The sequence below is a fragment of the Schistocerca piceifrons genome, chromosome 1 (assembly GCF_021461385.2).
Source record: "Schistocerca piceifrons isolate TAMUIC-IGC-003096 chromosome 1, iqSchPice1.1, whole genome shotgun sequence".
NCBI classification, from domain to species: Eukaryota; Metazoa; Arthropoda; class Insecta; order Orthoptera; family Acrididae; genus Schistocerca; species Schistocerca piceifrons.
In genome coordinates, this window is record NC_060138.1 from 630,590,626 (window position 1) to 630,615,929 (window position 25,304).

Here is a 25,304-nt window from a genome sequence, read left to right on the forward strand (position 1 = left end):
GCACATGACTGGAGTTACTTGGAAAGGCTGACCTCAGTTATTCCAAGGTTGCACTTACTGAGCCTGATGACGCCAACTTTTCAGTAACAAATATTAAATGGGAATATAAGCTTTCTCAGTGAATTTCACTGATGAAATAATCTCAAATTATCAGCTGAGTGTGGTGTCACATTATCACAACATTTCGACAAGTTTTCTATGCATAACCTTCAGATGAAGTGTTGCATTTGTGTCCAGTTCGTTCCTTTATAGTTGCTGGACCGTAGACTTCCCTGTTGAGTGCTCAATGGGTTGCCTCCAGCAGAGATGTCACAGACAGTGGTGAGGGGAGGGACCCTGGAGGGGTGGAGGGGAATGAGAAGGTCCTGGCTTTGAGCCCTGGTGCTACCAGTCTGTCCTGCCCACTGCCTCTGTCATTTTCACATCAGAATGTTCCTGGTGTATTTTTGCTAACAACCCATGCTCAGCTCAGCTGGAATCTGCTGCTACAGTTGAGAAGATTGCCATTAAATCTTAATTTCGCTGTCTCAAAGAGTTGGTTAAAAACAGACAAGGAAAGGTCCTCAGAGGTGGGATAGACTTTTTGAAACCATCTATGGTGATGAAGGTTATGGTCTCCTCAGCTGATTTGAAACATTTTATTTTCAAATCTCTATCAAGATGACTTTGGTCATTATGTTTATTCAATTGGATTAAATGTATTTTTTTTTAATATTTCTAATCCTGTGTCACATCATTTTAATCATCATATTAACTATTTCAACTGTTCTTATTCTGTCTTCAAATCATTCTTGCTTTTCATTTGGAATCTCTGTGCATGAGATTTTATGTATTTTTGTGTACTAATTTCTACCGTGTTATTACTTTATATTTATATTTTCGTTCATGTTATTGCATTCGTTATTTCTATTTCTCATGCTGCTTGAATTTCTGTTTTATTTATTATACTTTCTTTTGTTGAAATCTTCATTTGCACTATTTTGTCCACAATGCAAGAAGAATTTGTATTTTGAAGGTTTATATAAATGTTACCATCCAAAATGTGTACATCTTGTATTAAAAATACATTTTTGACACCATTGCAAAGCCAACATACATATATTACTTTGTCTTTTGTTTTCTAAACAATAGAATGGTATTTTCAAATGATTAAATATTGTGATAGATAGTTAAACACAATTAATATCACTTGGCACAAAGATTCCTACCTTTCTTTTTCAAGACAAAATTAGAGAAAATGAAATATTTAATATGATGATTTAAATATTGTAACAAAGGACTTGAAATTGAAAAAAAATTACATTTAAATCAATGAATTGAATAAAAATAATGATCAAAGTCATTTTGATAAGAATTTGAAAATGAAAACTTTTGAAGCACATAATAAGATTTGAACCCACAATCTTCTGCATGTAAGGGACATACCATAATCCCAATATCACACCTCTGTGTACTATTAATGTTTTTAAGGCTCTCTAATATCATGCGAAACTATGATTTTTTCCCCCCAGCAATTAGTTGCTGACAAGGGTTGACCAGGGTGAATGGCTGCAGAGTGTGATACCTGGGACTCTCACCCACAGCACCATATAGATGGACCTCTCCTTTTGAGCTCCACATGGGATGTGACATTAGCAAAAATATATCAAGAATGCTTTGACTGACATGAAAGTGACAGAGGCAATTGGCAGAATCGACGGGCAGCACCACAACTTGATACCTGGACCCCTCTCCACCCTTTTGGGAGACATCTCTAATCGACTACAACATCACTTCCAAAGGCATATGACTGGCCCACTTTTTGGGTTCTGAATGGAGACTTCTGCAGTACAGTAACCATAAAGGGACAAACTTGTCATGAGCCTGACACTTCGGCAGAAGATGATAAGCAGAATACTCATCAAAATGTTGTGACACTAAATGCTTGTTAAAAAGTTTTGCCACGCTACACACATCTGATTCCAGTGTATAATTTAACCCTCAAAGCCATCTACTAATTCTTATTTATGAGGCTACTAGTTTTCTTCTTTCCTCTGTTTCATATTGTCTTTATTTTACATGATGCTGTGGCTATCCTCTTCCCAAAATGGATTTGATTAGATATTCTGATAGTATATTTGGAAAGGAAAGGGCCAATTTCCTTCCCCAAATTAAGAAAATTCAATTTGTGGAAGCTAGCAAATAGTCATGTTTAGTTTGTATGTAATTCTACTGCCAACAGATAAGTAGAATAATTTTTTATGGTATCTGATTCCAGTTTAAAATGTAATAGAGTCAGACAAAAATATACTATTTGAAATCAATGTTACACATGATAATTAATACCTTTTGCGTATACTTACTCAAGATAAATGTATGAAAAAATGAACAGCAGCATTAATGAAGACACTATCAACCATCCATGTATGACCTGCAAACAGAATTAAGAATGAAGTGTAGAGCTAATACATCAACAAAAATAATCAATTTTTGAAAATATAATGCAAATGGATAGATAAAAAAATCTACTCACCAAGCCGCTGCAAAACAATGACACACAATTAGCACACACACCAATAGCTCTTTCTTCTGGAAGAAAAACTGGATGGGAAGGAAGAGGTATGAAGAAAAAGGACTGGTGAGGTTTAGGAAATGGGGGGAATTAGGAAAAGTTGCCCATAACCCCAGGTCAGGGGAGACTTATGAGACGGGATGAGAAGGAAAGACCATTTCCATCCCATCTGTTAAGTCTCCCCTGACCCAGGGTTCTGCTGAATTTTCCCAACTCTCCCCATCTCCTGAATCTCGTCAGTCCTCTCTCTTCCCCTTCAATTGTTCTGCAAGAAGGAGCCACTGGCTCCAAAATTCCTTAACATTTATATTGTGTGTTCTCTTGATGCCACTTGGCAAATAGATTTTTTATCTAACCAGTTAAACAAGGTAGAGAAGATTACAAAAAATTATTGTAATCACATTACTTTTTCCCATTAAAAGCAATGATGCAACAGATTAGTGTCAAACAAAAGGGCGGAAAATAACACTGCCATGTAGTTCTGAAATACCTCTCTACACTTATGAATGGACTTTTAAAGTTATTTATTGCATGACAGTGTGGAGTGGGGCAAACAATATAAATCCTCACCTTGTAACAACGATTCTTGTATAGAACAATCAGAAGAACTGTCATCACCACAATAACAGCCATCAATATTAAAGAGTTTGCAACAGCATTCCATGCTTTGGTACTCGCATGAGGACTATCTTCATGAAATGGGGTATAAAGCCTGAAAAGCAAATTATAGGTACATTAGTCAGTACCATTAATTTTAAACCATTACTTGTTATTACAATAAACCACACATAATTAAATTAATGCACTAAAGTCAAAATCAGGGCTAGCATAAGTCATGGCTGTATTTCTCTACCGCTCATGGGTTGTCAAATTGTCAGTTTCGCATAGCCAATGGGATGACACTTCCACGTAACCAATGAGAGGTGAGAAAAAAACATTAGATATCTGGTGCCAAAATAGAAACCATTTTCTTCTTCATTGTTGTCACAAATATTTTACTATTTTTTTCTGAATGTGTGATAAAATACAAAGTTAGTGTTAGGTTTGGAACTGACAGAGCAGCTTAAATTGCTGCAAGTGAAATGAGTAGTAATTACATTTATAATCTGTGTTGTCACAAACATCTGATCTTTTTCCAAGTGTGTCATGAATTACAACACAGTGGTTGGGCTGGAATGTGAGAGTTTGGTTTGAGTTGGTGAAGCCAACAAATGTGAAAACAAAAAAAAACCTGATTGTGGAGAAAGATTGATCTGTAGCTTAGTCTGATGTTTAAGTTAGGTTGGAATGTGAGAGTTTCGTCAATGTGAAAGTTAAAATACCGGCAGCTTAGCCCAAGGCCTTGGTTAGATTTGAATATGACAGATTTATTCACAAATATTAAATTAATAATCTTTGTTGTCATATGCGAATTTTTTCCAAATTCGTCAAGAGTTATGAGGTTGCGGTTAGATTGAGACCTAATAGCACAACATACATTAAATTCATGATCTTCAAAACATTTGCCTTTTCCTTCCACATTTGTTAGCACTTTGGAGGTTGTGATGAACTAATGTTAGTATGTGACAATATTTCTTTGAAATATGTCATCTGCCTGTTGCTCTCTCACTGACTGTGTAGACCTAGCAGCTGACGCATCCTTTTTCCCACCCATCATACCTTATAGCGTTTGGCGATAACACTGCTGTATGAAACATGTAAGTACACCAGTGGCCCTGATGTAGACTTTTAAATATTTAATGAATAAAATATTTTTTTTTTTTTTTTTTTTTTTGCAGACAGCTCTACTTTTCACATCTTTCAGCCTGCCATTTTTTATTAATCCCTTATAAAACTACTGTGGATTGTTATACAGACCTCACTGTAATCATAGTGATTTTGTCCTAATATAGGATAATTTATGAAATTTCAATGGCAGATGTGTCTCCCTCATAAAATTATAGTGAGAAAAAAATTACAAGTTTAGATATGATTTTATGAATGCTGCAAAGAACAACAAAATGCTAGAGTAGAACAAACAGGCATATTTTCAATAAATATTTGACTGAAGTAATATATAAGAAGCTCTGAACTCTTGTAAATATGGAAAATGTGTGAACTTTCAGCTTAGCATATGCTTCAACAAACAAATATTTCTTGTTACCAGGCATTTAAGATAGGTTAATTGGTAGCTCTCCCCAACCACCTTATGTGTTCATTATTCTATTTACATGAAACACTAACTCTGTGAATCTGACATCTTAAACTCTAAAAAAGTTGATAGGACAAACAAAAGAATGTTTAAAAATAAACAAACATTGAAGAGGTAGCAGAAAATGGTCAGTTTGATTGCAGAGGAAGTGAAGGAGCCGAGCAAGCAATTTAGAAATAACAACGGAAGTTAGGTTTCACAGAAACAAAGCATATTTTTTTTGCGTAACAGAGGTCAGTACATTTTCCGTATGGCAAATATTCATCAGAGACAAAGCCAACCTCAATAGTTCCCAGTGAACTGTGATAGGACCACTCCTGTTCTACATGTATATTCACTTTCTAACAGGAAGGGTGCACAGCACTTGCCCCGATAGCCCAGTATGTTAAAGTACATGTTTCCACAACATGGGAACGTGTGCCGCCCTGGATCAAATCAGCCTTATGGATTAATGATAAAAGCTGGTGAACTATCAAGTCTAGATGTCGCTTTTAGGCAGTTTTCCACGTCCACCTAGGTAAATACAATGCCGGTTCCCATACTCTGCCTCAGACACACGATGTATACACACTTTGAAGGAACAATGTGACATTTGACCATGCAATTGTAGTAGACACAGACATAAGGTGCTTGTAGCTTTAAAATACCTTTGGGAGTGGTGACCTCACCGTGACAACAGCCTATATAAGGATGCCAGTCCAAGCTGTTGGAGATGGTGGTCATGTGTGCATGAGGTGTGCTTGTTTGTGTGAATGTGAATGTGAATGTGTGTGTGTGTGTGTGTGTGTGTGCGTGTGTGTGTGTGTGTGTGTGTGTGTGTGTGTGGGCGCACGCGCCATTATGCATGTGTGTGTTTTCTTTTCTGATAAAGGCTTTGGACGAAAGCTAAGTGTGTAACCGTCTTTTTGTTGTGCCTTGTTGCAACTCAATGTGCCATCTTTACAATGAGTAGCATTTTACCTTTTCCTCATATTGTTGATATTCTAACCTGGAGTTTCCACTATTTGAAGTATTTAGATGTAGTCTTCCAAAATGACATGACGTGGAATGAACACCCAGCATCAGATGTAAGGAAGGCAAATGGCTGACTGCTGTGTATTGGGAAGGTCGTGTGTAAGTATAGTTCATGTACATGTACATATTCCTGTACAAAATGTTTGTTTGACTGATTCTTGAGTACCTCTTGCCTGTTTGGATACTCCACCACATGAAATTAAAAGAAGACATTGAAGTAATTCAGAGGTGTGCTGCTAGATTTGTTACCAATTGGTTCCATCAATACAAGTATGTTACAGAAGTGATTCATGAACTTAGATAGAAAACTGTGAAGGGAAGACAATTGTCTGAAGGGACTTCAATATAAACCTTGTGAATGAAACTGCATCACAGGAGCAATTTCTGAATGCATTGCATAACTACAATGTGTTTCCTCTTATAAATAAATAACAATTAGAACAGAAAGTCTTACAGACAATGTCTTTTCAAATGTGTGACAGCTCTGTGAAAGAGAGAGATTACATCTGCCTACAGATGAACTTTCTATGTGGAAAACTGTGCAAATTTTGTAAATATTCTAAGTGAAGAACCCTGGTCAGAAGCACTTTCACAATCAGGTGTTAACAATGCTTATAATGTTTTCCCTTTGTTATTCATGACAAATTTGGAAATGTGCTTTCCAATGAAATTGTTCAAATTTCATTCATGTGGAGACACTAAATCTAGTAACTGGATTACAATAGGCACTCAAAATTCGCTTAGCACCCTAAAAAATCACAGTTCTCAAATGAAGATATCTGCTGATCCATAGTGTATGGAATATGTAAAGAGCCACAAGAAAATATAATGAAAGGTAATAGTAAAAGTAGAACTGCTGAGAAATGGTAGCTAGTAAGAATTACTAAAAATCTGCGGTAAACTATAAAAAGTAAAACAAAGAACAGGCATGAGAAACAGGAAACCACACTTGAAAACACTGGCAACATTAGTATTGGCACTAATGACCTGCTGAATTATATAAATGATTACTTTATAAATCCTTGAAAGCATGAAACTACTTCCAATTAGTGAACATGAAGGAGTAAATGCGATTAAATGTATCTAACTATATCAGCAGACGTAGATGAAGTACCAGTGTCACTTATGCTTGGATTAAGAAAGAATGGGGATGGTATTGGTCATCCTCTTTCAAAGGACCCATCACAGCATACACCTTATGTGACTTAGGCACATTAGAGAAAATCCATGGGAAGCAGTGGTTGGGAAGGTAGTGAGACAGGGTTGTAGCCTATCCTCGATGCTATTCAATCTGTATACTGAGCAAGCAGTAAAGGAAACAAAAGAAAAATTTGGAGTAGGTATTACAATCCATGGAGAAGAAATAAAAACTTTGAGGTTAGCCGTTGACATTGTAATTCTATCAGAGACAGCAAAGGACCTGGAAGAGCAGCTGAACAGAATAGACAGTGTCTTGAAAGGACGGTATAAGATGAACATCAAAAAAGCAAAACAAGGATAATGGAATGTAGTCGAATTAAGTCGGGTGATGCTGAGGGAATTAGATTGGGAAGTGAGACACTTAAAGTAGTAAAGGAGTTTTGTTATTTGGGGAGCAAAATAACTGATGATGGTCGAAGTAGAGAGGATATAAAATGTAGACTGGCAATGGCAAGGAAAGCGTTTCTGAAGAAGAGAAATTTGTTAACATCGAGTATTGATTTAAGTATCAGGAAGTCGTTTCTGAAAGTATTTGTAAGGAGTGTAGCCATGTATGGGAGTGAAACATGGACGATAAATAGTTTAGACAAGAAGAGAATAGAAGCTTTCGAAATGTGGCACTACAGAAGAATGCTGAAGATGAGATGGGTAGATCACGTTACTAATGAGGAGGTATTGAATAGAACTGGGGAGACGAGGAGTTTGTGGCACAACTTGACTAGAAGAAGGGATCAGTTGGTAGGACATGTTCTGAGGCATCAAGGGATCAGCAATTTAGCACTGGAGGGCAGTGTGGAGGGTAAAAATCGTAGAGGGAGACCAAGAGATGAATACACAAAGCAGATTCAGAAGGATGTAGGCTGCAGTAGGTACTGGGAGATGAAGAAGCTTGCACAGGATAGAGTAACATGGAGAGCTGCATCAAACCAGTCTCAGGACTGAAGACCACAACAACAACAACAACAACAGAGAAAATCCGAACTTCTTCACAAATAGATAATCTATCATTTATTGAGTGACTGTTACCAAAGAGATTACAAATTTTGGAAGTGGCACGATTATTCAAAAGCAGTAACAGCTGTGAAGATTTTGTAAGTGATACCATTATTCAAAAGCGTAACAGCTCTGAAGTTGAAAATAATGGGTCTGTTTCACTCATCTCAGCAGTCTCTAAAGTATTCCACAGATTAATGAAATAATAAATCATCAAATACTGAAACACCACAAGCTGCTGTATAGTAATCAAATGGCATTTGAACAGGTAGACTGGATTACATAGATGAAGTAACTAAAAACTTAGAAAACAAAATAATGTTGTTGGAATTAACTCAGATCTTTCTAGAGCTTTTGATACTTAAGTCATGAAATACTTTTACATAAGCTGAAAGCAATAGGAATAAGAAGAGAAGAAAATAATCTGCAAAATAGGACAAAGATTGTGGAACACACATCATCTCATTCTAAGCATAAAGTCAGTCAAAATTTGATGGAAAGAAAGGTAGTGTGTTAGTCTCCCTTCCATCCCTCATTTATGAAAATGACTCACAGCCTTCAGACACTGCTGCTAAGACATAATTTTCAGATGACACTAGTGTTATAGTGAGGAATGTCAAGGAATTTCAGTTCACAACAACTTATCAGTTTCTTAAGTCCATGTGCTCATGGCTCAGTATCAACAGCTTGATTCTTAATGTGAACAAAACAAGTTACATACAACACGGAAAAATTACTCGAAAGCTATAATACATTGGCTTATAAAAATACTAGGCCTCTGTTAATTGTTGAGTACTTTTATCACCAAATAACAAGTGTCCTATCTTTATTGTGTATGTCCCTCCAGAAATATGTTTGTGTTACTGGTTTCCCATTTTCTCTGTTCTTGCAAAACACCACCTCAGTTAAGGGAATCATTTAAGAGAGGGGTGGATAGGAAAAAGTGTTACCAGATGCTTGTGTGTTTAATATAACAATGTTTAATGCTCGCTAAACCCCTTGGGTATTGAGCCAGGTGGTGTCATCCAGAAGATGCAATATTTAGGCTATCTTGGGTTGTTCCTGATGACTGACTTCTGCTGGGTTCCACCTTTTTCTGGTGTGCAGCCTTGTATGGAAGTGAAAAGCAGATGATTAGCAATTCAGACAAGAGGAGAATAGAAGCTTTTGAAATGTGATGCTGCAGAAGAATGCTGTAGATAAGACAGGTAAATCACATAGCTAATGAAAACTTACTGCATTGAACTGGGGAAAAAAGAAATCTGTAGCATAACTTAACAAAAAGAAGGTATGGGTTGATAGTACACATCCTGGGGCATCAGAATAGTCCATTTGTTAATGGGGGGGGGCAAAGGGAGGGGGGGGGGGAGGGAGGGAGGGAGACTGTGGAGGCTGTGTGTGTGTTTGTGTGTGTGTGGGGGGGGGGGGGGGTAAAATTTATACATGGGGACCCAGGCAGGAATACAATAAGCAGTTTCAAATGGATATAGTTTGTGGTAGCCGTGCAGGCATGAAGAGGGGGGGGCAAAGGGAGGGGGGGGAGGGAGGGAGGGAGACTGTGGAGGCTGTGTGTGTGTTTGTGTGTGTGTGTGTGGGGGGGGGGGGGGGTAAAATTTATACATGGGGACCCAGGCAGGAATACAATAAGCAGTTTCAAATGGATATAGTTTGTGGTAGCCGTGCAGGCATGAAGAGCATGCACAGTAAAGAGTGACATGGGCAGCTGCATCAAACCAGCCTTTGGACTGAAGACCAAAATAACAACAACAAAATAAACGAAAATAGATGATGTTTTGGGGCACACAAATGATCATATCTTCTCTTGCACCATTTGTGAGAGGAACAAGGAAGGGAATGGCTAGCAGTGGTACAAATTACTCTCTACCATACACTATACAGCAGTCTGCAGAGTATGGAAATGTGTTACATGGGAGCTTAAAACAATGGACAATCCAGGATGTAATTTTACAATATTATGAAAAGGGTAGATGCTGAGTTGCAGATGGGCACAACCACAAGAATGTCAGAAAATGAGCTTTCAGCCAGCAAGGCCTCCATAAAAAATATACACACACACACACACACACACACACACACTAGTCTCCGGCAACTGAAGCCAGATTACTCTGTGTGTGTGTGTGTGTGTGTGTGTGTGTGTGTGTGTGTGTGTGTCTCGTCTATTTTTGACAAAGGCCTTGTTGGTCAAAAGCTTACTGTGTGTTGTCTGTATTTGCAACTTCGCAACTATCCTTTTCATAATATTGTTATGTGGGAGCTTGTTGCACTTATTTGCACTATGGAATGTTAGTCCACTGTGAACCCAAGGCAAGAAAACAAAGTTATTTTTGCATCTCTTATTATGTTATTCTTGAAGAATCAAGTCTGCCAAAATCACTAGCAATTCTTTTTATTCCTATGACCAGTTTCGGCAGATCTATGCTGCCATCATTGGATCTATGTGTCTTTCAGTGATGTAACAAGCATGTGCATCTAATAATGTTGGTTGGTTGGTTTAAAAGAGGGGCGAGGGACCAAACTGCTAGGTCATCAGCCCCTTGTTCTAATTAAAATAATTCCACGAGGGTGGGAGTAAAATAATCGAGACATACAAAACACAGCTGGAAGAAAGGAGAACACCACAAGAATGACAGAAGGGCAACAAACACTTAAATGGACAAAATTGGACAAGAAAATCACAGAGAGATGCAAGAAACACGTAGAAGAGATCAAAACGAGAGAGCAGATTACCAAGGCTGGCTGATCATGAGAATAAAAAGGAGAAGCCAGCCACTCTGCAACACATTAAAACCTCCACCCTAAAAGCACTAGTGTGGAGGACACAGAGGGACAAAGGACATGCGCTAAAACTTAGATCAAATGATAAAACCCTCACGAATAAAACATAAAACTAAAGCTGCTTTTGAAGCATTGCCGCCCAACACCGAAGGTAGGGTGCTGGGAAAGTTAAAAGTTTGCCACAGAGCGGCTAAAAGTGGGCAGTCCAGCAAGAAGTAGACAACCGTCATTTGTGAGCCACAGCGACACTGAGGTGGGTCCTCATGACAGAGGAGGCAACCATGCGTTAGCCACGTATGGCCAATGTGGAACCAGCAGAGGACAACTGATTCCCCGCGAGAGAACTGCGTGGAAGACTTCCACACATTCGTAGTCTCCTTAATGACATGCAGTTTGTCGTGCATACTGTTATGCCATTCTGTCTCCCAAGCCGAAAGACCCTGCAGTGTAAGACAGAATGCAGGTCAGTTTCGGAGATGCACATCTCCAGAAGTGGTTTCCGCATAGCCTGTTTGGCCAGCCTGTTGGCAAGTTCATTGCCTGGGATTCCGATATGTCCTGGGGTCCACACAAACACCACTGAATGATGGGACCATTGCAAGGCATAAATGGACTCCTGGATGGACACTACCAAAGGATGGCAAGGGTAGCACTGGTTGATAGCTTGTAGGCTGCTCAAGAAGTCAGTACACAGAACAAATGACTCACCATGGCATGAGCAGATGTGTTCAAGAGCAAGAGATAGGGCCACCAGCTCTGCAGCGAAAACACTGCAGCCTCTAGCAAGGAGTGCTGTTCAATATGTTCTCCATGAACATACGCAATGCCTACATGACTATCAGCCATCGAGCCATCAGTGTAAACCACTTTATGGCCCCGGTACACGTCGAGAATCGAGAGGAAGTGATAGTGGAGAGCTGCAGAGTTAACGGAGTCCGTAGCCCCATGCAAAAGGTCCAGAAGAATCTGTGGCCTAGGTGTACACCTTGGACGTATACGTGAATGGACCTTGAGGGGAGTTGGTAACAGGAATAACTCCAGAAGGGATCGGATATAAACCGCAATTGTAAGCCCTGACCTGGGCCACCGATGTGGAAGATGAACTGCCATGGTTGGGAAAAGAATTCGGATGCGCAGGAGAACTACAAACATGTGCAATGTAACTGGCGAGCAGTTGTGCACGCCTAACCTTCAATGGAGGGACTCCAACCTCCAACAGGACAGTGGTCACCGGACTCATTCTAAAAGCTCCCGTCACTAGGCGAACACCACACTGGTGCACTAGGTCGAGTAAATGCAACACTGAGGGTGCTGCCGAACTGTAAACCAGACTCCCATAGTCAAGGCAGGATTGAACAATGACTGTGTAGAGCTGCAGCAAGGTAGAGCGATCTGCACCCCAGTTTGTGTTACTCAGGCAGCGGAAGGCATTGAGGTGCTGCCAGCACTTCCACTTAAGCTGACAAGGGTGAGGTAGCAAAGTCAACTGGGTGTCGAAAACCAGTCCTAAGAATCAATAAGTCTCCACTAGAGCGAGTGGATCATCATTAAGGTAATGTTCTAGGTCTGGATGAATGGTGCAACGCCGACAGAAGTGCATGACACACGACTTTGCACCCGAAAACTGGAAGCTGTGGGCTAGAGCACATGACTGCACCTTGTGAATGACTCCCTGTAGGCACCACTCAGCAACACCAGTACTGGAGGAGCAGTACGAAATGCAGAAGTCATCTGCATACAGAGACGGTGAGACCGATGGCCCTATGGCTGCTGCTAGACTGTTAATAGCCACTAAAAATAGACAGACACTCAATACACGGAGTCCTGCAGAATGCCATTCTCCTGAATACGGGGGGAACTATGAGAGGCACCAACTTGGACATGGAAAGTACGGAACAACAAAAAGTTTTGGATAAAAATCAGGATCGGGCCTTGGAGACCACACTTATACAATGTGGCTAGGATATGATGTCGCCAGGTCGTGTTGTATGCTTTACGTAACTCAAAAAGACGGCAACCAGATGTTGGCATCTGGAAAAACCTGCTCAGATGGTAGACTCAAGGTACACAAGATTATCAGTGGTAGAGCGACCCTGGCGGAAGCCGCCCTGACATGGAGCCAGTAGGCCACCTGACTCCAAGACCCAACCCAACCGCCAATGCACCATACGCTCCAGCAGCTTACAAAGACAGTTGGTGAGGCTGATGGGCCACTAGCTGTCCACATCAAGTGGGTTTTGACCAGGTTTGAGCACTGGAATGATGGTGCTCTCCTGTCATTACGATGGAAAGGCGCCATCGCACCACATCCGGTTGAAGATGATGAGGAGATTTCACTTGTAATCAGAAGAGAGATGTTTACTCATTTGACTGGATCTGATCCAGCCCAGGAGCTGTGTCAGGGCAATGTGCAAGGGGGCTGAGGAGCTCCCACTCTGTAAATGGGGTTTATAAGGTTCACTGTGGCATGTAGTGAACGAGAAGACTTTCCTTTCCATATGCTGTTTGAGGGTGCAAAAGGCTGGGGGGTAATTCTCTGATTCAGAGGCTCGAGCAAAGTGCTCAGCAATCGTGTTTGCATCAGTAGATAACACGCCATTGATGTTAATGCCAGGGACACCTCTTGGAGTCTGAAACCCAAAAAGATGTCCGATCTTCGTCCAAACTTTGGGAAGATGACATACAGCACCCAATGGTTGAAAAGTACCTCTTTCAACACTCCTGTTTCCCGCAGTGGTTAGACACTGGACTCGCATTCAGGAGGACGATGGTTCAATCCCGTGTCCGGCCATCCTGATTTAGGTTTTCCGTGATTTCCCTAAAAATCGCTCCAGGCAAATGCCGGGATGGTTCCTCTGAAAGGGCACAGCCGACTTCCTTCCCCATCCTTCCCTAATCCGATGAGACCGATGACCACGCTGTCTGGTCTCCTTCCCCAAACAACCAACCAACTCCTGTTTCCATTGCTTTATAAGCTGGCGAATGCAGGCACAGAGCCACATAAAGGCTAAAAGGTGCTATAGGGAAGGGTGCCGCTTATGTCGCTGTAGAGCTCGCCGATGCTCTTTAATTGCCTCAGCGACTTCCGGCGACCACCAAGGGACTGTCTTTCACCGGGGGCACCCTACAGAATGAGGGATTGCGTGTTCCGCCACAGAAACAATCGTCGTCGTGACCTGCTCAACGACAACATCGACGGCACCATGTGGGGCAGATTGAATGGTGACAGCAGAGGTAAAGGCCTCCCAGTCTGCCTTGTTTAAAGTCCATCTCGGTAGACGTGCGTGAGCATGACGCCGAGGGAGTGACAGGAAGTTGGGGAAGTGGCCACTACCGTACAGGTCAACATGTTCTATCCAGTGGATAGATGGGAGAAGGCCAGGACTGCAAACCAAGAGATCAATAGCCGAATATGTGGTATGTGCCACACTGAAATGTGGGGGGACACCTGTATTTAAGGGGCAGAGGTCGAGTGGTCACAGTAAATTTTCGACCTCCCTACCTCAGCCAGTAAGCATGGTGACATCCCACAAGGTGTTATGCACGTTAAAATCTCCCAAAAATAGAAAAGATTTAGGGAGTTGATCAATCAGTGCAGCCAATATTTTCAGGGGTACTGCACCATCTGGAGAAAGATATACATTGCAGACAGTTATTTTCTGTGTCGTCCTCATCCTGACAGCCACAGCTTCAAGAAGGGTTTGAAGGGGCATAGGTTCACTAGATACTGAGTTCAGGACATAGACGCAAACTCCACCTGACACACTATTACAGTCGCTACAGTTCCTGTAATTTCCCTTACAGCAGCGGAGGGCAGGGGTCCGCATTGCCGGGAACCAGGATTCCTGGAGGGCAATGCAGAAAGTAGGTGTAAAGCTTACCAGTTGCAGTAGCTCAGCCAGGTGGTGGAAAAAACGGCCGCAATTCCACTGGAGGATTATGTGATCGTGAGACTGGGAAGGCATGAAACACTCAATGAGGCAGTCTATGCCTCAGGGTCACCCGCGGCCACCAGATGAGTACCTGTGCAATCAACATCTGTTGTGTCTGAGGGCCCAGAGATCTAGGCCCTCCGCGGATACCAGAATCTCCACCTCATCCTCAGACACAGAGCTTGTAGGTAGTGGTGGTGTGGGTGCCACTGTAGTGCCTTGGTTCTTGGGGGGTCTTTTTCTTTTTAGGTTTCTCTCATTGCTCCTTAGATTTGTACGGCTGGGAGGGCTTCACTGATTCCGTCTCACGGACTGAGGAGGAGCGTGAAGCCCTATGACCAGCTATCTGTGGTTGCTTCAGCTCCTGACGGGTGTCAGCTTTGTCACTGGTAGGAACCTGGGAAGGGAGTGACCAAAGGGATCCCTTCCTCGTGAGAGGAGCCGAAGAAGACTTACGCTTCTCTGGCTGAGAAGTGGGGACTGACGTCATCAATGGTTGGAGGGGGAGGGGGGGGGGGGTGTTGCTCTTGAAGTAGGTTGTGTAGAAGCAACAGGGAGAGATGTGCCCCCACCACCAAGGTAACAGGTAGAGTCTGATGGCTCTGAGAGCCAATTGTATGCAGCATATGAAGACGGTAGAACCACTGTCATAGTGGCGGCGTAGGTTGACGTCATATGCACAGGATGTATTTAGCCTCAGTGTAGGTCAGTCAGTCCAGGGTCTTGTATTCCATTATTTTTCTTTCTTTCTGGTGAATCCTGCAGTCTGGTGAGCAAGGTGAATGGTGCTCTCTGCAGTTGACACTGATGGGAGGCGGGGCATAGAGAGTATTAGGATGCGATGGATGTCCACAATCTTGACAGGTGGGGCTGAAAGTACAGCGGGAAGACATATGGCCGAACTTCAAGCACTTAAAGCACCGCATCAGGGGTGGGATATATGGCTTTACGTCACAGCGATAGACAATCACCTTGACCTTCTCGGGTAATGTGTCACCCTCAAAGGCCAAGTTGAAGCAACCTGACTATCCCTCGGACCCCAATGGATGCACTGGATGAAATGGACACCTCGCCGCTCTAAATTGGCGTGCAACTCATCTTCAGACTGCAAAAGAAGATCCCTGTGAAATATGATACCCTGGACCATATTTAAGCTCTTATGAGGCATGATTGAAATAGGAACAGCCCCCAGCTTGTCACAGGCAAATAGTGCCCGTGACTGGGCGGAGGATGCTGTTTTAATCAAGAGCGACCCTGACCGCATTTTGGACAAGCGCTCCACCTCCCCAAACTTGTCCTCTAAATGCTCCACAAAAAACTTGACAAGATATATTCCCCATCAACTCTCGTACATACAAGGTAACGGGGTGGATAAGCTTTGCTGCCTTCCTTAGCCTGGCATTCCTCCCATGGTGTGGCCAAAGGGGGGGGGGGGGGGGGGGACGATTAGGGGTAATATTTCTTAGCACTGAAATTAGAACTTGACTCCTTAGAGACTGCAGGAGTTTGAACACCAGAAGGAAAGGAATATGGGCCGAATATCGGAAGGCCCTTGTCAAATACAATCTTGCAGCTAAGCAAGCAAAGCAGGCGTCCTAGGAGGTATTCTGTGAGGAGGTAGAGGGTATGGCTGTTCCGGCCAGACTTCACAAAATCCTCACTAGGATACCATCTAATCCAGGAAGAACTTTAAGGAAAGATGAGGGAGGATGGAGAGTATACAAGGACACCATATGAAATGCTGGAACTACTCCTCAAGACTCATCTTTCTCAATGTACTCTGACAGACAACATAGACCAGGATGAGTTCCTGTGAGATATTGGTTTTCAGGTATTCGGAGGGAGAACTGGGAAGCTGCCAGAGAATGTGTTGACCACAGTAAAATCCAATGGGCGGTGGGAACATTCCAACTGTTCAAGTCACCTGGCCCAGATGGAATTTTTCCAGCACTCCTGCAACAAGCAGGAGTGAACTTCATTTATTGCTTCCCATGCAGGTTATGTAGGGTTAGCCTAGCAGCAGGAAGCATTCCTAACATCTGGAGGGCAGTGAAGGTTGTCTTCATTCCAAATCCAGGGAGAATTCATCATACCAAGGTCAAGGATATGAGACCAATCAGTCTGTGCTCCATTCTTCTTAAAACATTAGAAAAACTGGTGAACGTGCATGTTAGGGAGAGGAGGTTAACTAGGGTCCCTCTACACATAAACCAACATGCACACCAACCAGAAAAATCATGTGAAACTGCACTCCACCAACTTGTTGGGAAGATAGAGAAAGCACTACACTTTCAGGAAATAGCCCTCCGCATCTTCTTGGACATCGAAGGGGCTTTTACCAACACCGACCTTGGAATCCATGGTTAAGGTAGCAGAGGTGCATAGCTTGAAGACTACCATTTGCAGGTGGATTAGAGCCATGCTTAGTGCTAGAAAGGTAGAAGCCACAGTGATGGAAGAAAAAATGGTAATCAACACCACCAGAGGCTGTCCACAAGGAGGGGTCCTGTCCCTTCTACTGTGGAATCTTGTAGTGAATGAACTCATTATACAATTAAACTCTAGACTGTACTTATGCCAGGGATATGCAGACGATCTTGTCATAGTAATACTTGGCAAATTTTCAAGTACAGTCAGAGCTATGGCACAAGGAGCATTGAACATTGTGCAAAATTGGTGCATGAAACAGGAACTATGGGTCACTCCTAAGAAAACTGTTGTAGTACCATTTACGAGAAAGCACATCCAACACACATATTGGAATCTCAAGCTTCTCAATGAAACAGTACCAGTGAAGGGGATAGTGAAATATCTAGGGGTAACACTGAAAGAGAAACTATCATGGACCTCTCACATAAGGATCACCTGTTCCAAGGCAAAAGGTACTCTAATGAGTACCAGGAGAGCTTGTGGTAAAAACTGAGGCTTAAGCCCCAAGAGTATGTACTGGATATACACCACGGTAGTAAGACCTATGATCACTTATGGGGCTATAGTGTGGTGGAAAAAGTTAGAACAGGAGATAGCTGCTAAGGAGCCTGCTAAGGTAAAGAGATTGGCCTGCTTAGCCATTACAGGAAGAATTAGCAGCACACCCAATGCTGGGATGGAAACCACACTGTACATGCCCCCATTACACCTGTGGGTAAAGATGGGGGCAGCAGCTGGAGCACACAGGTTAAAGACTGGCAAAAACTCGAACTCATTGGGGTAACCAGGATCTCACACTAAAATACTGAGTGAGGTAACCATAGGTATGGTTGGGGAAATGCCAGCCGACTATATAACAACTCCCAACTGCTTCAACAAGTCTTTAAATGTATTAATTGGAAGTAGAGAGCTCTGGGAGAACAAATTTTGACACCATACTGAGGACATAGTCTGGTTCACTGATGGTTCGAAAACAGACCAAAGTGTTGGGGCCGGGGTATACGGGGTGCAGCCAAGGCTGGAGGGTATCATCTCTCTAGGGAAGATGGCCACTGTGTTTCAAGCAGAAATACCTGTTATCTGGGAGAGCATGGGGGAGAATTTGCAGAGGTGCTACAGAGGTTGCAGCATTTTCATTTATTTAGACTGCCAAGCAGCCCTGAAAGCACTGGCAGCCTCTGCAACAAGATCAAAGATTGTGGCAGAATGTCAGAAAGTCCTTGTGGAGCTAGGGGAAAGCAATAGGGTAAACCTATTGTGGGTCCCTGGTCACTCAGGGATTAGTGGTAATGAGCAAACCGATAGGTTGGCCAGGATAGGGGCGATGACGCCATTTATTGGAACAGAACCTGTCCTGACAATCTCCAATGTTATGATCAAAATAAAACTTCAAGACTGGAGAAGGAGACAGCATGTAGAATATTGGGCTACAGTCCAAAAGCAAAAACATGGCAAGGTATTAATGCCAAAGCCAAGAATTCTCTCAATCCTGAATTTGAACAGGAGAGAAATGAAACTCATGGTTGGACTATTGACAGGCCACAGTAATTTCAGAAAACACCTACATACAATGGGGATAATAGAAGACCCCAAATGTAGGATATGCATTGGGGGCGAGGAAACCGCATCACATTCGATCTTCAAATGCGAGGCATTAGTGATTAAAAGACACAGAATATTCGGATCAACCCGACCTGAAGAAATTGTGTCTCGCAAAGCACTGGTAAAGTACCTCCTTGCACTGTTGAAGGGCACTGGTTGGCTTTACTAGAGACAGACTTCCATGACACCATTCTGTGTGTTGGTGTCCTGGGGCCAGCTGTCAAGAAGCCAATCCAGTTCGACCAAAATCCACACTGTCAATGCACAATGCTGATTACGTCAGGGCCTGGCTCTTGCCATGTTCCAGATGATTCATGGTGACCCATAAACACACATCCCTTACACAGACTCATTACTAAGAACTAGCATTTACATCTGTCCCATCTGAGTACATGACATATGGCGTGTCAAGGCCATCCACAGCACTTGCCACGTGTCAGTTGTAGCTACAATTGTGCTGATGCAGCCCTGGAGTCTTCACTATAAACTCTGCCGCTATCGGGCCACAGTCCACGAACTTCTGCCTGTCTGCCCAGACCAGAAGGCCCACCACTGCTTTTCAGCCGTCGGTCCAGACTTCCATACAGGGCAGCGCTATTGCCGCGTCACTGGGATGCTATGTCCTATTGCTAAATATAAGATGTCGCTGCCTTGCTCCACACCGCAACCAGGCCACATGTGGTGTCTGCACCATCACCATCAAGTCAGCGTGCTGTGTCAGGATTCCTCTGTGTAAGCAGCTCGCAATCCTGCACCTTTGCCCATTACCTTGCCTGCCGCTACAGCACCACAGTATTACAGGGAAGCCTCATGGCTGTCCACAGCCACTTCGGATCAGTTACATGGTGGAGTCCAGGCTATATAATTAGTAGAACAGTAAACAAGAAGTTATTGTACCCTCACCAGGACCACCTACTGCTGCTGCACATGTCCATCCCATCTTCGGCAGAGAACCACCATGCCAACACCCCACCAAAGAACCAACTTTTTTCTTACCAACAGTACTCAATAAACATGTTACTGTACAGTGTTTGAACCAACAAGAAGAATTCATGAATATTTGAATATACAAAGGACCTATTCGCACTGCTTGCCACAACAGGAGTATATAACATACCTTGCACTTTCAGTCAAGTGTACATATGAATTACAAGAAGCATTAACATCTGCTTTAAGGAACACAAGAGCAATTGTTGCCTGTGCAATATGGATAAATCGGCAGTAGAAGTTCATGCACTGGGACCAGGGAGAGACCATACAAATTCTAAAGAACAAAAACGACTTTAATAGAAATGAATAAATACTTAAATTACACAAGTTGTGGACCTTAGTACCAAATACAACAAACAACTTAGAATCTTTCCCACTACAACCTATGTAACATAAATTAGTGTGCCTCTGCAATCTCAGGCAGTGGTCTGACGACACCACGAACTGACTGTCGCATAGATACATATAAACAGTTCAGCCTGCTCAGCTTGTTTGAGACTGCAACTGCTTTCTGAGCCATTAAAGCCTCTGATGATGTCTCCAGCATCAGAAGACAGAATATTAAGCAGAGACTTATGCCTTGGACCATGGCCTAATGCCCAAAAAACAAATATCACTAATAATCTTTACAGAGGTCTCTGCAAGTAATGGTTATCTATCAAACATAGTATTTCTACTGCTTATTTTTGCTTAATACACTACCTATTTTAGGTGTACTGCCCAACATGAGAATTCTGTAAGATGAAAAATTGCAAAATAATACAATATCATTGTTTTCAGGACAACATAAAGATATTTCTACCTATAAAACATAACAAACTGAACTCTGAGCCTCTACATCAATTTTTCAGTCTGTGGACTCCACCTTCCTTGTTATTCAGCTAGACTCCAAAGAATTTTAGACACATGTGTTTCATTCAGTGTATGACCATTAATGTCGCTATTTCTTACACCAGTAGACCAGTCTTAATTTATTTATTTATTCATATACCATGATTTATAAATTATATCATGAAGGAGAGTTTCAGGGATGTGTAATAAATCAAGTTACACATGAACAGGCAAAAACAGCTATCAAAGACTTGCAAACTGGATGTGACGTGTTAAAGGAAAACTGGATTCATAGTATTTTCTCAATGCCAGTGAAGGTGGAGATAAAGCTTATTCATGTGGCAGAGCAAGTGGAAGGGGCACTTGCCTACAGAGGCTAACAGTAGGAAACTGCCACTTTGTAGGAAGAGGAGGGACCTACAATGGCAGAAAAGATAGCCACCCAATCGGTTGAAAAGGAGCAGCCCCCCTGCTAGCAGTGCACAGGGGTGACTTCCCAGCTACATAAAAAGTATGTAATCATGAAAATGTTGAGCACATATGGAAATCAGACAGCCTCTACAATGATGACAGACTCAGATTGATCTAAGAATGGCTACTTGGAATGTATTATTGACTCTTAATAGAGCAGGGGCACTCAGAAACATGACAAATGCCCAAACCATTACACAATATTTTGCAGCATTGGTGGTACAGCTAATCTTGGAACTGGTTTCCTAGTACGCAGTGCGCACAGTTTGGAAATATCAAATTTTGAGTCAATATACAGTAGGCTATTTAGACTGAGAATGAATGTCTTCAATGTCACATTGATTTACACCCATGTTCCAGCAGAGTACATGAATGATGAAGCTAAAGACTCCTTTTATGAACAGCTCGAAGGCACATATGATGCTATAGTGGAAAATGATGTGAAAGTTATTCTACGGGATATGAATGCCAAGGTTGGAAGGGAAACCATGTTTAGACCAAATGCGGGCTGAAACTGTTGGATCCCATTCACAATAATCGTTATGATGTGGAACGGTGCAGCATAGTGATTTTTTTAAGGAAGAAAAAGAAAGCACACCCCTCATTGCATCTTTACTTGTCAATTATCAGTGTCAGTTGTTGCTCTTACAGTGTAGGGGTATCGCCACGTCTGTTGCTATGGTCTAGTGGGTTGTTAAATTACTCTTGGGCAATATGAAAACCTATTTAAACGAAATCAACATCATAACAGTACTTCTTACAAGTATAAATCCTTGATTGTGTAGAAGTTGACAAAACTGATGGTAGCAACGACAACCAACATGCATAGTGAAACCGGGACAAATAACTTAATGACATGTTTTGCCCCATATTTTAGCTCTTCTTCTTCTTCGCTAGGCCATTCGCCATTAGACGGACTCCCTGCTGAACTAGAGGCTATGACGACTTCGGGAATTGCACCATTCTCGTCCTGCAACAAAAAAATGCTGGTGAAATAGCATATATTACGACCACTTAGTGGGGTACTCATTGATGTGTAAATATCACTTCATAGGCTTTGAAACGGAAACCGGTAATTGCTTACTTCGTTAGCAGTCCGACGTTCTGTGCTCCTTCTCTTTTGTCGTCTGCCAGGTCTTTCACCAGAAATCTCGCTTCTGCTCTGACCAACATGTGCATCCATTAAACCGGTGGTTTCTGTGGCTGAATCAAATTCGCTATCAGACATTCAAAAGAAAATTCACAGTACAGTTAAAGAACATGAACGTATTTACAAACACACACGAAAAGTCAAAACATATGATTTACTAACGATGTCCTACCGTCAAAGATGGTCGTTTAAATTTGTAGTTACAACTTTGGGTAAGCGATCGATGAATGATAAGCAGTGATAGATACCGTATCTATGATAAGACAATGTACGTCATTCTAATTCTGGTTTGTAAGCTATTTTTCTTCTGCGCCATGCTGTGCCCTGACCTGGACGATTCTACGCTCCAAGTACAATTTCCTATACGTGCTTTATGGTGTCTGGCAGTTTATTGTATCACATCGACTAACTGATAAATGGGCTATTTCTTTCACACTGGTTCTCAGTTTTAAATAAGTTTGATTAGTTTTAGTTATGTGCTCCTCACCACTTTCATAAATAACTTTGTTATTTTATGAAATATTTTTGTATTGTGTTTTTATTGGACCTTTAGGTCATACTTCGTACTGAAAGAAGATCATGGTATCGTACAAATCAGAGTAGGTGATATGATGGTATATGACGGTTACATTTAAAACACAGAGTAGATTGCTTCACATAAGTATTTATCTGAGAGAGCATGTCTACTAAAGACATTCATTCATTTCTGTGTCCAGTCAGCATTTCCAAAAAATAGCTGTGATAGCTTTGTCATTTCCTTCGTAAACATCTTGTATTGTGCACGGGTTGTCCAATAGGGGGCATAAAAGTAGCTGGCTTGGATCTTCTTCGGCCCCACAGTCGCAAGAGGTGTCTGCGCTCGCTGGAAGGATTCCCCATTTCTTCAGGTTGATCTTGCATTGGGGGACGCCCACTCTTAGGCGGTTGTGGGACCTCTATACAGGGTATAGTAGGTTTGTACCAGGAGCTAGTTCTTTTTTTGGTGATACATCCAAAGGCAGTGAGCTCTTCCCTGCTGCAAAATGAATTGCCTTTGGTACTCCCTCCAGTGGCACAGTCATAGAAAGGAAACACTTGCGGGATTTAAGGTGGGATCTTGCTGCCAGATAACCATACAGAGGATGTCGGCTGTCATACTCCTGCTTTGTTCTCTCATTGTCTGCAGCAGTGGCCTTTCAGATATTGGGTGTTGGCTTCAAGTATCCTGAGATGATCCTTGCAGTATCTTTGACCGCAATATCGACTTGCTTAGCATGAGCTGAAGCGTTCCACACAGGAGCAGCATACTTAGCGGCTGATACACAAAGTACAAGTGCAGAAATCCTTAGGAGGTGCGGGTTGGCTCCCCAGCTGCTGGCAATCAGTATGCCATTGCGAGCAATGACTTTCTGCTTCGCGTTTAGACATTGCTGCCTGTAAGTTAGAGCCCTGTCCAGTGTGACACCTAGGTAGACTGGTGTTGGGCAGTGTTTCAGTTGCTCTCCTCAGCATGTGATGTCCAGCTTTTGCTGAGCTTCTCTGTTTCGTAAGTGGAAGGCGCTCACTTGAGTTTAACTGGGATTGAGCTTCAGGTGGTTGGCATCATAGTACTTGGAGATGTCATCCATTGCTAGAGACAATTTTCCTTCTACTTCTTTAAAGGTTGGGCCCTGAACAGCTACTGCTGAGTCATCTGCATAGATGAAGAGCCTAGTACTTGCTGGTATTGATTGATCATTTGTGTAGATATTGTACAGTGCTGGAGCAAGAACACTGCTTTGAAGGAGATCATTCTTCTGCGTTCGCCATCTACTCCTCTTACTCTGTAATGAAACTTGGAATCTTCTGTTCTGAAGGAAGGTGCTAATAAGGGATGTTAGTTGGTAGTCCTTAGTAAGGTCATACATTTTCTTTAAGAGTTTCCTATGATTCACAGTGTCGTATGCAGCTGTTAGATCAACAAAAGTGACTCCAAGTAATCTCACCACGCTCAAAACCGTCCTCGATATCCTGGGTTACATTCAAGATCTGACTACAACATGATTAGCCAGCACAAAAGCCTGCTTGTTGTGGGATGAACTTCATTTCGAGGGTGGCACTGATTCGGTTAAGTGCCAGCCGTTCCAATATATTGAAGGTGTGGCATAAAAGGGAGATAGGTCGACAACGTTTTGGGTCACTTGGTTTCTTCCCAGGCTAAAGTATTGCAATGACTCGAGACTCCTGCCACATTTTGGGGATGTGTAGCTTGGCGACATGTGTGTTCATTAGGCTTAGTAGCCACTCCATCGTTTTACAGCCAAAGTTACTTATCTGTTCAACTCTAAGGTCATCGACACTTGGAGCCTTATGCATCTTCAAAGTGGAGATGGCAGCTTTTAGTTCAGCAATGGAGAAGAAAATAATGCTCTGTTTCTGGGTCGCGCTGAAGAGCTTCTTTGGGCGTCCTTCCTTTTATTTTGCCGTTCTGCAGGAGCTCGGTTGCCACTTCGTCAGGAGTCACACTCATAAAATTGTCTTCTGATTTTACAGGGTCACCACTCAGGTTTTTAAGCAGTTTCGAGGCTTGTCTATCGTTCAGCTTCATGTCAAGGTTCTCTATCAGGTTATTCCACTTGGCCTTGCAAGTTGCTGAAATGGCTTGCAGCAACATTTCACCAGCTTGAATCGTTTCTTCTGCAAATGGATCCTCTTCATAGAGTGTTAGGTATCTTTCTAATAACAGCTTGTCGTCACTGGGTATGCCTGGAACATACTGAGTTCTGCATCCTCTTGGAATAGTTTTCCTCGAAACTTGTTGGCCGTATTTGATGAAGGTTTCGTACATTTCAGGTTGCAGTAGAATGTTTATCACTTTTGAGTCAAGCCCTTCACTAAACGTCTGCCAGTCAGCTTTCTTGAAGTTAAACCTCTTCTTGAATGGTACCTCTTCAGGGTCTACTATGGGATTCACAGTGCATGTGACACGTCTATGTTGGGTATGGAGGATGGACTCTCCTACAGTCTTCATACATTGTGAAGCTGCCTTTGAAGAAACAAAGATGATGTCTGGGTTGTACCCTCTTTTCCACCTGCCACTGTTAAAAGAAGGTGGGAGCTTCATATCATGGATCAGATGTAGGTCATGAGCCTCAGCCCATGTTTCTAGACCCGTACCATTTGTGTCGGTATTTG

General features: G+C 42.3%; 1 protein-coding gene across 2 annotated transcripts in view; it reads right to left on the reverse strand.

The window, feature by feature from the left end:
* The window catches only part of LOC124804785 (presenilin homolog), a 104,694-nt gene extending 82,246 nt beyond the window's left edge, over positions 1-22,448 (reverse strand). The window contains exons 1-5 of one of the 2 annotated variants that reach the window (XM_047265122.1): positions 22,324-22,448; positions 22,086-22,218; positions 21,763-21,971; positions 3,122-3,263; positions 2,343-2,410 (exon numbers count right to left, since the gene is read on the reverse strand). In XM_047265122.1, the coding sequence (XP_047121078.1) occupies positions 2,343-2,410; positions 3,122-3,263; positions 21,763-21,971; positions 22,086-22,184 (518 nt within the window). In that variant the 5' untranslated portion in view covers positions 22,185-22,218; positions 22,324-22,448. The other variant, XM_047265115.1, reaches the window with a different exon arrangement.
* Positions 22,449-25,304: the final 2,856 nt, after the last annotated feature.